The sequence below is a fragment of the Myotis yumanensis genome, unplaced genomic scaffold (assembly GCF_028538775.1).
Source record: "Myotis yumanensis isolate MYYU_CA2020_CCGP unplaced genomic scaffold, mMyoYum1.0.hap1 SCAF_15, whole genome shotgun sequence".
NCBI lineage: Eukaryota > Metazoa > Chordata > Mammalia > Chiroptera > Vespertilionidae > Myotis > Myotis yumanensis.
The window spans coordinates 19646079-19661633 of NW_027223766.1; the positions used below are offsets into that span (position 1 = coordinate 19646079).

The 15555-nt window shown below is 41.9% G+C and overlaps 1 protein-coding gene across 5 annotated transcripts in view; it reads right to left on the reverse strand.

Moving 5' to 3' along the window:
- Nucleotides 1-11806, reverse strand: part of TRIM55 (tripartite motif containing 55) — a 38457-nt gene extending 26651 nt beyond the window's left edge. For all 5 annotated transcript variants that reach the window (XM_070392850.1, XM_070392846.1, XM_070392849.1 and 2 more), the window contains exons 1-4: nucleotides 11511-11806; nucleotides 10827-10999; nucleotides 7179-7344; nucleotides 4859-4954 (exon numbers count right to left, since the gene is read on the reverse strand). In XM_070392850.1, coding sequence (XP_070248951.1) covers nucleotides 4859-4954; nucleotides 7179-7344; nucleotides 10827-10999; nucleotides 11511-11678 — 603 coding nt within the window. In that variant the 5' untranslated portion in view covers nucleotides 11679-11806. The remainder of the gene's footprint in view (nucleotides 1-4858; nucleotides 4955-7178; nucleotides 7345-10826; nucleotides 11000-11510) is intronic.
- Nucleotides 11807-15555: the final 3749 nt, after the last annotated feature.

Genomic DNA, 15555 nt, shown 5'->3' on the forward strand with positions numbered 1-15555 from the left:
CCCAGTGATTGTTACAGAAATTAAGGGACAGAGAGTTGAAGTAACTACTTGCCCAGGGTCCTATAATTAAGTGACAGTGCTCTGATATGCACCCCTATGTTCACTGCAGCATTATCTATAATAGCCAAGTCTTGGAAGCAGCCCAAAAGCCCATCAGTAGATGAGTGGATAAAAAAAAAGCTGTGGTACATTTACACAATGGAATACTGTTCAGCCATTGAGAGAGAGAGAGAGAGAGAGAGAGAGAGAGAGAGAGAGAATCTTACTCCTTGTGACAGTATGGATGGACCTGTAAAACATTATACCAAGTGAAATGAGCCAGTCAGAGAAAGACAAGAATCATATAATTTCACTCATATGTGGGATCTAATGAACAAAATGAACTATTGAGCAAAATAAAGACAGATTCATAGATAGAGAGCAGGCTGACAGCTGTCCGGGATTGGGGGGTAGGAGATGGGGGAGTAGGGAGATTGAACAAAAAAGAAAAAACTCATGGACACCAATGTGTGGTGATTGCTGAGGGGAGGTTGGTAGGTGGGGAGGTGTAGAAGAGTGTAAGGAGGGATAAATGGTGATGGATGGAGAATTGAGGTGGTGAACACACAATACAGTATACCGATGATATGTTGTAGAATTGTGCATCTGAAACCTGTATAATTTTGTTAACCAGTATCACCCTCCCCCACAAAAAGTACGATAAAAATCAAACTCTGAAATCTGTTCTTTTAAGCACATGTTATATTGATGTTTGAATACTGCCTTAAAAATGAGAGCATGCTTATTAACATGATTCTTATTATAGTCATGGGCAATGTTCCAAAGCTGTTTGGGTAAAATCACTATTTTGGAAATACAGTGGATTTTTTCTCACTGCAAAATTATTGGAGAACTTTATTAAAGTTGACATTTTTCAGATATTGCAAATGCTCAAAATTAAATATTTATTATTCAACTTGTAGCTGTTTCCTCTAGGCAGGTATCCAGGAAAACAGGATTATTTCTAGCCTGCCTGCCTACTAGCCTCAGGAAGGCCAATACTAATTGTCTGCTCTCTTGGGGTCCAGTGATATAGGATAAGTGCCATTTACAAAGACTATATGGGGGAGCTTACATTTTCTGGAGATGAAGAATGAAAGTCAAGCACATTTTTCTGGAAGCAGAGTGCTCCTGAAGTACACTTCTCCACTCCCACTAGAAGCCCCCCTCCTCAGTCCCAGCCTGTCCCAGGACATTTCAGGGCCTGGTAAGGTGAGGGAAGGTAGCCCCAGACCTTGCCCTTGCAATCCAGAGCCCTGCAAATGCCTCAGCCTGAGCCACATCAGCCAGGGTGGCTAGAAGGCTCTTTCATCCATCATCAGAACATGGCAACAGGGAAAATGCCACTCCCCTCACACAGCTCAGACTGCCCTTCTGTGACTCTGCCACTCTCATCATCAATGGGAACTCACCTCAACTGAACACATTACTTTTAAAGGGTAACAAGGAGTCCACAATGTGATTTCTCCTAAGCTCAGCAGCTCGCCAGGGCCAGTCCAGGGCCAGGTGCCTGGCCAGGCCAGCTCTGCAAGACACTGCATGATTAGGGACAGAATTAGACATGTAAAGGGAATGGACACTTGACCAAAGGGCAGATGTCAGGCTCCTCGTGGGGAGAGGCAAGTAATTAGGGAAGGACAGAGCCCACTCCAGGGGCTGCTCCATTTCCTGTCCCTCAGGGGTTCCTCACCAATCAGAAAGGAGAATTCTTTAACAACAGTACCCCACCCCCTGGTCCACAGCCACCAAAGGCTTTCCAGCAGGTGGTGAGCAGAGCCTGAAAGGGAAACAACAACCCCAGTCAGAACCAGGGACACAGGAGCTCTGGGACCCTGACCTGGGTACAGAATTCACCTGCTTGGCAAGGTAGGACAATTTCACTCTGAGCCAAGGACCCAGTGTGCTTCACTAGCTGGCTTCTGGGTCAGCAGGAAGTGAACGGCTGGTGCTTCACCCACTGATAAGGTCTTACCTGTACAGGAGAGCACCTTAGTGATTACAGGCGTACACAATGTTGCCATTTTGTGGCAGCATCTCTGTCCTTGGGCCCCTTCATATGGGGGATATTGGCCTCAAGTGGGAATCCTAAAATCAGATACTTCCATGGGGCTCTGAACCAATCCCTGCATTTCCTGGTAAGCCACCTGAACTGATCTGAAGGAACTGTGCTTATCTGAGCCATATTCACTCATTCATTCACTCACCCTTACTTATTTTATTGGATATTAAAATGTCAAGCTTGCTTTAGAAAAATGTGGAATGCAGAAATATATAAGGAAGGCATTGAAAATCGTCTGTGGTCCCACTATTCACTGCTCTAAACCTGGAGTTTTTCCCCCTATGGATGTGGGGTTATTTTTTAATATATACATTCCATACTGTTTTATATACCACTTTTTCATTGGATTTTCTTAAGATAAAACCCCAGAGTTGAAATAAACAGCTAAAAGAGATGGGCACTTTTAAGACTCCTGCCACCCTATCAGTAGATAGTCTGCCTGTGGACTGAAGGGCCCCAGGCTTGATTCCAGTCAAGGGCATGTTCCTCAGTTGCAGACTGGATCACGGGCTCAGGTGGGAGGCAGCCAATCGATGTGTCTCTCTCACATCAATCTCTCTCTCTCTCTCTCTCTCTCTCTCTCTCTCTCTTCCACTCTCTCTAAAAATTTTTTTAAAAATCAATGGGAAAATATCCTCAGGTGAGGATTAACAACAACAAAGACTCCTGCCAATTTGCAGTCTCATCTTGAAGCCTTCCAGGAGACAATTATACACCCTCCTCTAGTAACCTGTGAAAGTACTTATAAAAGTACTATGTTTGAGGAATGCTTTTATCAGTAATTATAGAGATAATAATTCTGATGGTCGCTTCCAAGAAGTTCTTCCTGACATCTACACTAAATCTGTTCTGCTAACGTAACTGCACACCTGTTCCTTCTAGTCTTGTTCTCAGTGGAAATAAAAACAGCCACTTCCTATTGCACCTGAGCTCCCAGGAACAAAACTGTTGTCTAATCTCTCCACACCCTCTCAGTGTCCTCTGACACTGGCTTTGCTCAAGGCCAACTGCGACTCACAGGACTTTTCTCCTGTATGTGTCCCCAACCTAACGTCCCTCACAGAAAGCCCTCCCATGATAGAGGTATCTCTGATGAAGGCCAAGCAGAGACAAGTATAGAGATTATCTCACTGGCCCACAAGCAACACACTCCTATTTATATACTCAAGACTCAATTGTGGTACTACACTGGAGTGCTGATTCATGGCTTATTGGTTGAGCTGTATTTGACCTTTACTGTAAATAAGTAAAAAGAAAAAAGTTAATATTGTCCACTTCATAATCTTTTGGGCTTTTCACCAAGAGAAAAATTTTCTTCTATGAATGGATCCCAGATTTATGGGTTCTCATAGGAATATGAGTATGGAGAAGAGAGAAGATTGACTTTCATGATTTGTGAATCTAAAATGAGATGATTATGGCCAATATCTTGAAGTCATCACCTAGGAACTGGCCTTTGGCTTTTGATAGGATGTGCCTTTCTAATGATAAAATAATAAGACTATGGCATTTGCTGGGCACTCACCACATGCCAGGCACCATGCTAAGCATTTTGCTTATATTCCTTTAATTTCTCACAGTATGAAGTAGGTACTATGGTTACTCCACTTTTACAGAGGAGAAAACTGAATGACTGAATGTACATGTGCTTAGTTTTTTAAAAGGAAGAAGCAGAATGAGAAATACAGCACAATGCCATTTATCAAATTAAAAGACATGCATATAAGACAATACATATTTTATAAGGATACAGGTAAATGGAACATGAAGCACGTTAGAGTGGTTATTTACAGAGAAGAGAACAGAAGTGCAAAATAGGGATAAAAGGAAATAAATAGATAACAAGAGGGGCCTTGCCCACAAATATGAAGACAATTAGCCATGAACTGAGCAGTACAATGCCTCAACACTCTGCACCTGAAGTCCAACTGAAAAACAAATTACCCTAAAACTTTGAGCAGGGAGGGAGGAATCAATGGCTCCAGGGTACAGGGCCAGAGACCTAGATGTCTTACCCCTGTCTCTCTGCAGCAGAGCTCAACTAGTCTGTGAATCTTCAAGTCTTGACAAGATATCTGCTACAGAGCTAAACCTTTTTAAGTTCCAGCATTTTGCCTTCAGCAATTACACTGTTTATCATTGACCTTGGGGAAAAAGTGGATTTCCTATGTTTTTAACATGCCAAACCTAAGTCTGAACTAAATAGCCAGCCATTCATCCATTTATTCATCAAGTTTTCATTGAGTGTTTATTATGCGCCAGGTACTGGGCCAGACAGAGGGCAAACAGAGTTGAACGAACCAGAACTCAGGCCTCCATGAACTCCCAGTTAATGAGCCATTCCCTAAGCACAATCAGGCAGTTCTCTCTTCCTGCTGGCTTTTTGCAGCCCCACTGTCAGAGCACAGATATGCAGCTCAAACTAGAATAAGAATTTCTTACTGGCATTTCTTAAGAAGATTTAGATTTCCACAAAGAAATTGTGTTCTAAAGGCTGACAACACTCATTTTCATTATGGGGAATTTCTTTCCCTGTAGCTAATCTTTCAAAATGGGTTGTCCAAGAAGACCAATGCATATAACAAAACCCTAGTAAATATGGTAAAATCACAGGAGGTGAATATTTTAGAGACATATCAGGAAGGAGGTCCTTCTATAAGACGAGATTGAAATGTTGAAATGGTTTTCTAGTGTGGTGTTAAGGAAGCCACATCCCTAGGACTTCTGTTTTGGTTTACACTTCTGTGGAGTCTTACTTACCTCAATAGTTTTACAGGTGTCCTCCAACTGGCTGATCACTCCCTGGACTCGATCATTGCTTCCCACAAGGACAGCAATGCCATCACTGAGCTCAGACTAATGAAGAGAAAAGAGGGGTGCAAGATCTTAGGGGTTTTCTAGTCAGCACTGATTGTGAATTAATCATAGTGTTGTCCTCATGGGTTCTTAGCTTAGGATCTATAAAACCCTAAGGAGGAATAGAGAGTCTCAGGAGTTCTGTGAACGTCCTAATCTTGTAAGTAAATTCTGTATGGATGAGTATAGAAATGCATTTGTGTGGGAAGAGGCTTCATATTTTTTCATCAAATTCTTACCAGATTGTGACCCTGTTAAAAACATTAAGAATGCTAATTATAGGCCATAGGTAGAGAATAGCATATTCAAGCTAAAGAATTTGAAGTATTGTTTATAAATTAAATGGAGTCCAATATGTGACATCAGAAACAGAAAATAAATGATTTGCCAAGTGCAGCTAGGGATTAGTTTTACTAGGGAAATGTATATAGTGACTACTCATTCATCTATTCACTTATACTTATTCAACATATACTTATCATGCACCTTCTATGTGCTAGGTGTACACATACTCGTGTACTAGACTAAGTCACTACAATGTAACTTGAAACTACTAACATTCAACTGGTTCTAGGGGAAATTCCTCTCAGACTCTTGACAAGAAGAGATTCCATTGTTTGTACTTACTCCCTTCCCAGGGTTGGCTAAGGAGCACAAAGGAACACAGAATGGGGAAGTAGGAGATCTACCTGCTTGGTCCAACTCTGCCTTTAAATTCTCTATGATGTTGGGCAAAATGTGTAATCTAATTTTCTCACATTTTAAGTGGCAAGAACAGTGGTTGTAAAAACAATTTAAAGCTGCAGAATGCTTTCTTCAAATGGAAGAAATGGATGAGAGTGAAGCTATTTTGGCCAAACAGGAGTGGGGTAAAAGTCCTGCCATCTATCCTTCTGTTCATCCCACCTGAGTCTCCAGGGCATGGAAGGAAGCAGTGTGAAACTGGTACTAGTCAGTTCTAGTACACTAAGACTAGGGGTGGAAGGAAAGGAGGAATAAATCACAAGTAGAATAAAAAATAAATGTTATAGACATCTTATGAAATACTGCTTTTTTAGCAGTTAGTACTCACTGGTGGGAATTGGTGGTGTTTAAAAGTTTGGCTTCCAAATTTGATCCTCAGTAAAACACTGAGCAAATGTGGAATCTATGATTCTAACAGAAAAAAAAAAAATCAAGGTGTGGAGCTGCTCAAATTCTAGGTGTCTTGAGTGGCTACACCTATTTGAGCACGTGACTCCACATTTATTTGGATCAAATGGATAAGTTCCTACTTGTCCATGGGTGAGACCATATTGGCAGGTTAGTGGTAAACTGGGGGAGATGCTGCATTTGGTCAGAATGAAAGGACTGAGCCTGAGGCCCTGGGGTGGGGACACTCAGAGGAGGCCTTTCATCAACTGGCCTAGGGCAAAAGGCTAGAAGGTGGGTTTCACCTAGTGTTGAGGGCCCGCCCAGCAATGTTTTATTTATTTTTTAAATATGTTTTTATTGATTTCAGAGAGGAAGGGAGAGGGAGAGAGAGAGAAAGAGAGAGAGAGAGAAGAGAGAGAGAGAGAGAGAGAGAGAGAGAGAGAATGAGAGAAACATCAGTGATGAGAGAGAATCATTGATCAGCTGCCTCCTGCATACCCCACACTGGAGATCGAGCCCACAACCTAGGCATGTGCCCTGGACTGAAATCGAACCCAGGACCTTTCATCCTGCAGGCCCACGCTCTATCCACTGAATCAAACCAGCTAGGGTCCAGCAATGTTTTAAATTGTTCTTAAAGAAATGCCATTCATTGTATCTCTCCTGTACTAGGAGTGGAGGAAATTGGGGGCTGGGTGGTGGGGGGGGGGGGGGGGGGGGGGGCGCGAAGAAATCTTTTGTTGGTAAATGAAGAAAAACATTCTGTGACTGGAGTAAAAAGGTATTTTTTTCTTTTCTGTAGTCTGAACTTCAAATAATGTTTGAGCAGCTGGAGCTCAGATTCCCGTAACAATGTTCATCACCAGAAACCTCTAAAGGGTGCAAAAAACAGCAACCCTTCCCCCTCCAATCCCCTTCTTGACTGCCCCCCTCCCCCGTCCACCCGACTCCTGCATCCCTTCCCTCTCTGGCCTTCCCCACCACCTCCAGAGACTCAAACGTGAGGTCATGTGCATGCAGCATCCCTTCCCACCCTCCATCCTTCCTGTCTCAAGGGGCTGCAGAGGAGGGACAGGGGAGAGTCCATTACCTTCTGCCTCTGGAACACGTGAGTGAGGGGAGCCACCTGGCAGTCCTTGTGTGCCCCAAAGATCTTGCACAGAGAGCAGGTGGGCACCTCGCAGTTTAGACAGTAGATGTTGATGCGCTCTTCTTCATGCTCCTCGCACCTGGGCTGGTCGGACTTCTTTTCTGGTCTGGGAGGAGGTAGCAGATAAATGTGTCAGCTCCCAATGGGGCAGAGCCGAGATGGGTGATCAGCATCGCAAATCCCAGCTAGCCCCTGCACTCAACAGCAACCCATTCCAGAGGGCTCCCAGAGCCCTCCAAATTCAGTTTCCTTACAGTGATGTGCCTGGGGTGGTGGAGAATCTGATCTGTAGCATTTGCCAACTTCCGTGGTGTTGAGTATTCCCAGCATGGCAAATGTAAGCGATCAACCAAAGGACTTGTATGCATGCATATAACCATACCAATGGACACAGACAGGAGGGGGTGAGGGCATGTGCTGGAGGGTGGGGGTGATCGGGGAGAGGTCAATGGCAGGGGAAAAGGAGACATATGTAATACTATATGTAATACTTTAAACAATAAAGAATTAAAACAACAACAAAACTAGTGCAATTCCTGAAAGTTAACACTGGGCTCATGCATTAAGAGCATGCTCCAGCACTGTCTCCACTGCCCACTATTTTCAAGAGAACTCCTGCCATTAACCCAGAAAGTTAAATGTAAATAACTTCCTGAAGACTTGGCAGTGGTTAGGAGTGGGCAGTATGTGCTCAGGGAATGTGAACAATTATACTGAATAGGCAATAAGAAAAATGCAAAATGCTGTTCTGGGACATGGTGAACATTGGAAGTACAAATCTCACAGGTAATCCCCAAGTTTTAGTTTTCCCAACAGGTCAGCACCAGCTAAAACTTTTCGAGCTACAGCAGATAATAATGGAGCATCGGATTTGTAAATGCTAGAGAGAAGATGAACAAGCAATAAAGAAACCATGAGGAAGGGGTGACAAGTCATTGCTACTTATGGGTAACCTGTTAGCTGTGGAATCGCCTGTAGTGTCCCAAATTCACAGCGCATGATAGCACCCTGTATATTCCCCTAACCGTCAGCATGGCTTAGATGTTATGATCAAGATAAAAATTGCACCAAGTTGCCCTAGCTGGTTTGGTTCAGTGGACAGAGTGTTGGGCCACAGACTGAAGGATCCCAGGTTTGATTCCCATTGAGGGCATATGCCCAGCTTGTGGGCTTGATCCTGGGGGTGGGGTGGGGGGTGTGCAAGAGGCAGCCAGTCAATGATTCTCTGTCATCATTGATGTTTCTCTATCTCTCTCTCTCTCTCTCTCTCTCTCTCTCCCTTTTACTTTCTCTCTGAAATCAATAAAAACATATTTTTTTAAAAATTACACCAAGTTGCGGGCACATCCCCAGTGGCGGGTGTGCAGGAGGCGGCTGATCGATGTTTCTCTCTCATCGATGTTTCTAACTCTCTATCCCTCTCCCTTCCTCTCTGTAAAAAATCAATAAAATATATTTTAAAAAAATAAAAATAAAAATTACACCAAGTTGTAGTGCTTTAGGCTCCCTCTGGTGAGTATGGTGGGAGGTGTGGATGTAGCCAACTCACACAAAAATCTGGAATTTTTATATGTCTTATCTAAAGACTGAGGCTGTTGATAGGTATTTGAAAAATTTAAATACAAACCCAAAACCTTGCCGAACATATGGTTATTTAGAAGCATGTCAGATTTGGAACTGAATATTTTTTAGCTGTTATCAAGATCTACTTTAAAAAAACTGCAGGTTTTGATGGGCCATGATATCAATATAGGGGATTATGACCAGCATTGTTAAAATAAAATAGAATAGCTGGGTTCATCTCATTCTGTATATCCCAGGTTATTCCAGAGTCACCTAATATATCCTAAGATTCAGGATTCTGAGCTGATAAGGCTTCCAGCTTCTAGGGAACAACTGGGTTTCTGCCCAAATATCGGTCTGAGCCCTTTGTGCAACCTGTGGTTTTGTTACCAAATAAAAATGTCCCAACGGCAAGTCTCAAGTTTAAGAAACAACAGCATAAAAAGAATTCAATAATCACAGAAATACCCTTAGTACACTCAGCTATGAGCTTCATTGCTGGACATTTGGTTCATTGCTTTTATACAATTTGCTCACCTGGACACTATTTTTGACACATGTACCACACAGACTTTATAGTTAACTAAGGTGTCTTGTAGTTTTACTAATGCTACAAGTTTTAACATCTCCTCTTCTCTGGACTTCATAACAGCTATTGTTATTTCACATGTTTCAAGGTCTTGCTGTGGCAAGTAGAAAAATGGAAAATTATTGCAATAACTAGAACATGTAGGAAGGTACTGTAGTAGGCATGGAATCAGTTATTATATAAACTTCCTTAATAACTGGTTGATAACTCATTGGCTGGTTAACTTTTTTAAAGAGATAGTGTGTGTATTTGCATTTTAAATTAATGAAATACAATGAAATCCAAGCAACAGTAACAATAGATCTTTCCTTCTTCTCAAGAGACTTTTGACTCAAGGGAAATAGTCGACTACATATCTCTGCAATATGTCATCAGCAATCATTCTTCTTCCCCAGTTCCATCTATATCCTGGTGCTATCGAATTTAGTTTTGAATCATAAGCAGAAACTAATAGCTATAGTGATTATACTAATTATATGTTAGATTTATAAAGCAGCTTTCCTTCTAAGAGCGCAAGGCTCTCAGAAGCATGCAGATGTTCCATAAATACATACCTTCTAATTAGAATCACAATGAGGTCATTTCTAAATGGTCTTAATATTGCTATCAAGCTTTGTGGACCCACCTGACCTGCATACAATTGAAGGAGGGCTCTTCATACCATGCCTTCTAGGAATGAATACTCACAGTGTTGTCTTTAGGAAAAGAACTCTTTAGCCAACGTGATTTGATGAAGAAGAAGCCCCCTCCCCTTTAAATGAACAGATGTATATACTGCATATCACTCAATCAATAGGTAAATGTTAATAGTGTGCAGTAAATACAATCTAGAGATAGGGAAACATAACCTGAACTCCATCTTTATTTTTCTCCCATGTCTCTACACATTAAGTTGCATAAGGCCAGGACTATTATCTTGCCTTGCAATTTCCAGAGTCAATTCCATGACATGTTAGAGAATTTTGTTTTTATTATCATCTAGATAATTTTAAGATGAGACTGTCTGAAGTAGGAATGGACTATTGGAAAGGTGCTATTTCTGTAATTTCCTATAAAGTTTTATGCTATGAATTTTTGGCTATGTTGAATCTGGAGCTACAAAGATCCTGTGAAGTACAGAAATGTCCACACTGAATGTAATACAAAGCTTTGGGTGGGGCAGCATTATGCCTCTTTCAATGTCACCATTTGGAGTGGATTGGTGTTGAATTACTTCATTCTTAAATTGATACAAAAGCATGGTCACTATATCCCTTCTCCCTTCCCATGAGCAACTCTCAATCCCACTGGAAAAGACTGACTTGGAAAAACATTTTGCTACGAAGCAATTAGCCTGTGATTGCTAAACAAGCATTCAGTGTAGTGACTCACTAAAACAACCAACCAAATAAATAAAAACAAGCTTCCAATGGGTTTGATACATGGAAGAACTATACCTGGTGGACTCCTGCTTGTAGATGTCAATGATATTTTCCACCAGCAGGTTCCTCTGAAGTCCATATATCCCATGTCTGTCCAAAACCACTTCATGCCTACAGGATGGGCAGCGGAATCGGCCTCCTGATGCCACCGTGGTGCCTCCTCTTGTGGGCAAGTACGGGTTAGAGGCCTGTTCTTGCCAAGCAAGAAAAGAGGAATTGAGTAATGCCATGGGTAGCTTTTCTGAGACGCCTCTTCATTCTCTGTTACTACAAACATCAACTTCTACTTTAAGCTTGCCATAAGATAATCCCTTAGGGCCTTATCAGCAAGTAGTCCTAAAAGACAGGCCCAGCTCCCACCCACAGTCAACTGCAATGTATCATTTTCACCGTGAGGTTATTTTCCATCCAGTGTTTTCATAACCGAAAGTTCCTAGCCAGAAACTCCAACATTAATGTATTGGATAGTAATTCATTTACAAATTTGAAACAGATTCCATTTAAAACACACACACACACACAAATTTGATTCGTAGCATTGAAATAAGAGGAGGCTAACAGCAAAGCACAAAGCAAATCATTAATTTTTTTTTCTTGAAAATGAATGCAGCCTTTTAAAGTTTCCTAAAGGAATTCACCTCAAAGTTAAGCACTTGATTCCAAGGAATCTATCCACCCCGACATTCCAAACAAACCTACCTGGAAGATATCACTGGCACATTTCCTACACAGGTTATGCTGACAGGGAAGAATGACCACAGGCTTCGTGAACATCTCCAAGCAGATGGGACAGATGAGCTGCTTCTCCAAGTTGTCCATGGTCTGCTGCTCTTTGGAAAAAGACTTATAATTCAAAGATGCGCTCATCTCCTAGCCGTCACGGTGTGCACCGCCAGGGAAGGGGTGCTCCGAATGGTCTCTACAAGGGTTTCCTGGAAATAATTCCAAGGATTGTGTGATCAAGTGTCCTTCATGTTTCTTTTGGTGGAGGACATTGTTTCAGGCCCAGGTTTGGAGCGGGAGCTGGGGCTGTTTTTAGCAGCTGGGGTCACGTGACAGAAGGCTGACTTGTCCATATAAGCCAGTGACAGGAGGACAGATTCTGACAGGTGACAGAGAACAGGAGCCAACATTCCTACCCCAGGGAGTGAAAAGAGTGAGTGGGAAGGAGGATTACACACTCCATTTAGATGGGGTTGTGAGGAGAAGGAGGTCGAAGCAGACAGTTGTCAACAACAAATGCGAATGAGTATGCTGAGGAGTCACAGAGCCCTGCCCTCTGTGAGTCTTTGGTAAGGACATGGTGACGGGTTTCTCCAGGACCGGGAAAAATGCAGCCCAGGCAAGGGTATAACTGTATAGTGAATGCCATTTCTGTCTTGAGAACTTAGAAAGTGAGTTATCCAAGTAGCATGATCATATCATCTCAGGTGAAAATATACCTTGAAAATCATTATCCCAGCTTCACGAGGACAATCATTGAAAATACTTACTCAGTGTTAAATATTACATCTTCACAAGGGTTGTGGTATGGAAAACATTCTAACTTAAAAACTGATTTCAAATCTTTTCACTATAAAAGTGTCTACAAAGTAAAAAAAAAAAAATCAAATAACAGTGGATGTTTCAATTATTTTTAAAAGCTGTGTAATAAAACTCCAGTGTGTTCTTTTCTGTTTTACATTGCTTTTCCTCTTTCTTAACCTTTTGTCATCCTGTACCCTCACTCTCACCCCTATACACACCCCAAAATACAAAGAAAATGGAACAATCTTTAAAAGGTTAAAACAGTTTGCAATGACTGTCAGTAATGAGGTAGTAACTGGCACCTGGGGTAGACCCATTATCTCATTTTGATATATGACGGGTGACAGATATCAGTGCCATTGCCAACTGAAGGGAAAATGAAGTCCTGCTTCCATACCTGTTTCTTATCTGGTCTGAAATACCTATACCTCTTTGCATTTGCTTAGTCCTCCAAGTTGATTTTTTAAATGCTAGTTTCCTGGTGGTTTCTGATATTCTTGGTCTGTTCTGTTATTTGCCAAGATTTTGTGAAACAACTGTTTCATTAATATATATTTCATTAAAAATTTTAAATTATATTAAAAATGAAAAAGAAATACATGTCTATTTTTTTATGTGATGAATTTGTAGCTTCATTCCTCTTTGATTTTAAAAACCTCAAATAATGAAGATACTTTGTTAACATATCCCTGATGTGCGCTTAATTACCGGTACAGACTATGTAGGTGTGACTGGTTAAGTATGGTCTTAATGCTGTGTTTACTGAGAGCTTATTGGGAATCTAAAAAGCTCCATTAGCTAATAATAAGTTACATATATTCATAAACATATCAGGGATCTTTGGAGAATTTTGTTATTCTTTTCAATATCTATTTAGCAACTATAGTGAAGAAGGGAATTGGTAGAATCTTTTTACTGTTTTAATTCAGTTCAGTCAGCCTGGGCAGTTAATTGTGTTTATTATTGTGTAAGCTATGAAGGTCTGAGCGCAATAAAAGAAAGTTTCTACTCTAAAAGCCCTTGCAACCTAAAAAAAAAAAAGCACTTAGCCCAGCTGGCATGACTTAGTGGTTGAACATCAATTTATGAACCAGGAGGTCATGGTTTGATTCCTGGTCAGGGCACATGTCCAGGTTGTGGGCTCGATCCCCAGTGGGGGGAGAGGTAGGGGTATAGGAGGCAGCCAATCAATGATTCTCTCTCATCATTGATGTTTCTAACTCTCCCTCTCCCTTCTTCTCTGAAATCAATAAAAATATATTTTAAAAAAATAATAAAGAAAAGCACTTAAACTAATAATATACTATAGTATAGCAGAGTCTATCCTTATAAGAGGAATTCATTCTTTCAAAAAAACATTCATTGAGTGTTTATCATGTGATTCCATTGTGCTGGGCTCTGGGGATTGAAAGACGAAGTAGACACAGGTCATTGTCCTCAAGGAGCTCAGTCTAACAGTAGAGATGAGGCATGCATATGCAGAACCACAGTATAAGACAACATGTTATAAAGAGCTACAGAATTTCAGAGCTGGAGGAGTTAGGAAGACTTCATGGGTGGGGTAGCATTTGAATTGATCCACTGAGGAATTTAGGTGGGTCATAGGTGGGGCTTCTTAAGAGAAGGCACAGAAGCAAAAACTGTGAGCACAGGAGAGCTGGGAATGCCCAGAGTTGTATGGTGCTTTGGGCTGGAGTGCAGAGCCTAGTGCTGGCTCATTGGCAGGCCAGGCACACCAGGCTAAAGAGTTTTCAACACTTAATTAATAAATTAGACAACAGGAAATGTTAAAAGCTTCTCAGAGGGATGTTTCCATGAGAGCTGTGCATTGGTTAGATTATAATCTCACAGTGGTGGTTGGAACAGATAAAAGTGACGGTGACCTGGCTAAAGACCAGATGGGAGGTTGTTGCCAATAGCCTGGGTGAAAGGTCACAAAGCCCTGGTGCCAGGCGATGGCAGTGGGGAAGGAAAGGAGGAAATGGACTCTAGGTTGACTACAAAAGTAGAACTCACAAAGATGACTCAGATGCCCTGAGTCTGAGCAACGAGCAATGATATGGGAAGCTGCACAGTGAGTCAGAGACAGGCCTATTAACACTCCGGTGTCGGGTGAATTTCCCGCCAAAATATAAGATGGCGCGGGCAATTATTTAGGTTTCCCGCGCAAAATCAGAGTTAGTTTAAAATGCCTATATCTTTTGAAGTATGGGTTCGATTGAAATGGGTATGAAACGGTTCGCATACGCAGGTAGGTATCTTTGAAACAAATATTTGGTAATACGCAGTTACAATCGGCCCGAGTTTACACGTTTCCCGCACTCCACCGCAAATCTATATGAACCGAGTTAAGACGGCTCCCTCGGAGTACGCGCAATTCACACGAGCCGACTTAACTCGTTTCCCGCAACCCAAGTGTTCAGCACTGATGGCCTCCTCGCTTTGTGATCTCAGGGAACTGACCTCACCTAGCTGGATTTCAGTTCTATTATCGATAAGTGAGAGTACTTCCGAACCTAATTTAGCAGCATGAGTAAGGAAACCCCCCTCCCCTCTGAAACAGTATTAATCTTGACATAGAGAATCCCCAATTTGATTACTTAACATAGAGTTGATCCCTATCCTCTCCTCTTTTTCCCTCTGCTCCTTCTTGCTCTCTGCCTTTTACTGTTTCTTAGAATTGCCTCTGGAGGCTACACAGGAAACTAGAAAGAATCCCATAGGAATATGAGTGAAGTTGATGGGTAATTATTTCCTTTTCCTCCTCATCTGCTTTTCTCCATTCCTCCATTCTCTCTACTCTCAGAGACCAGCAATCTATAAGGTGGGCATGTGAGTTGAGAATGGGACATGGCAGTAGCACTCTATCCTAGGGAGGAACCAAAAATTTTTAGTCCACTCCCAAATCATTCACAGAGTCTAGGAGACAGGTAGAATTCCAGAACTGAATCAGAATTAAAGTCTGGTTCAAGTCATTGGGATTTGGAGTGGACTTGGGCCTCCACAGAAACATGAAAACCAGCCCAATCTCCTGAAGGTATCCTGGACTCTATAGGAGTTGGTGCATGACTTCCTCCCCCTTTCCTACCCCATCCCTCCCCACACTAGGACAAGGGGTTGAAGCCAAATGGGAGCAATTAGTTGAAAGCCCCAACTTCCCCTCATGCCTAAGTCTCACTAGACTGCAGCAGGAGTATGTTTAGACATTTAGAAGCTG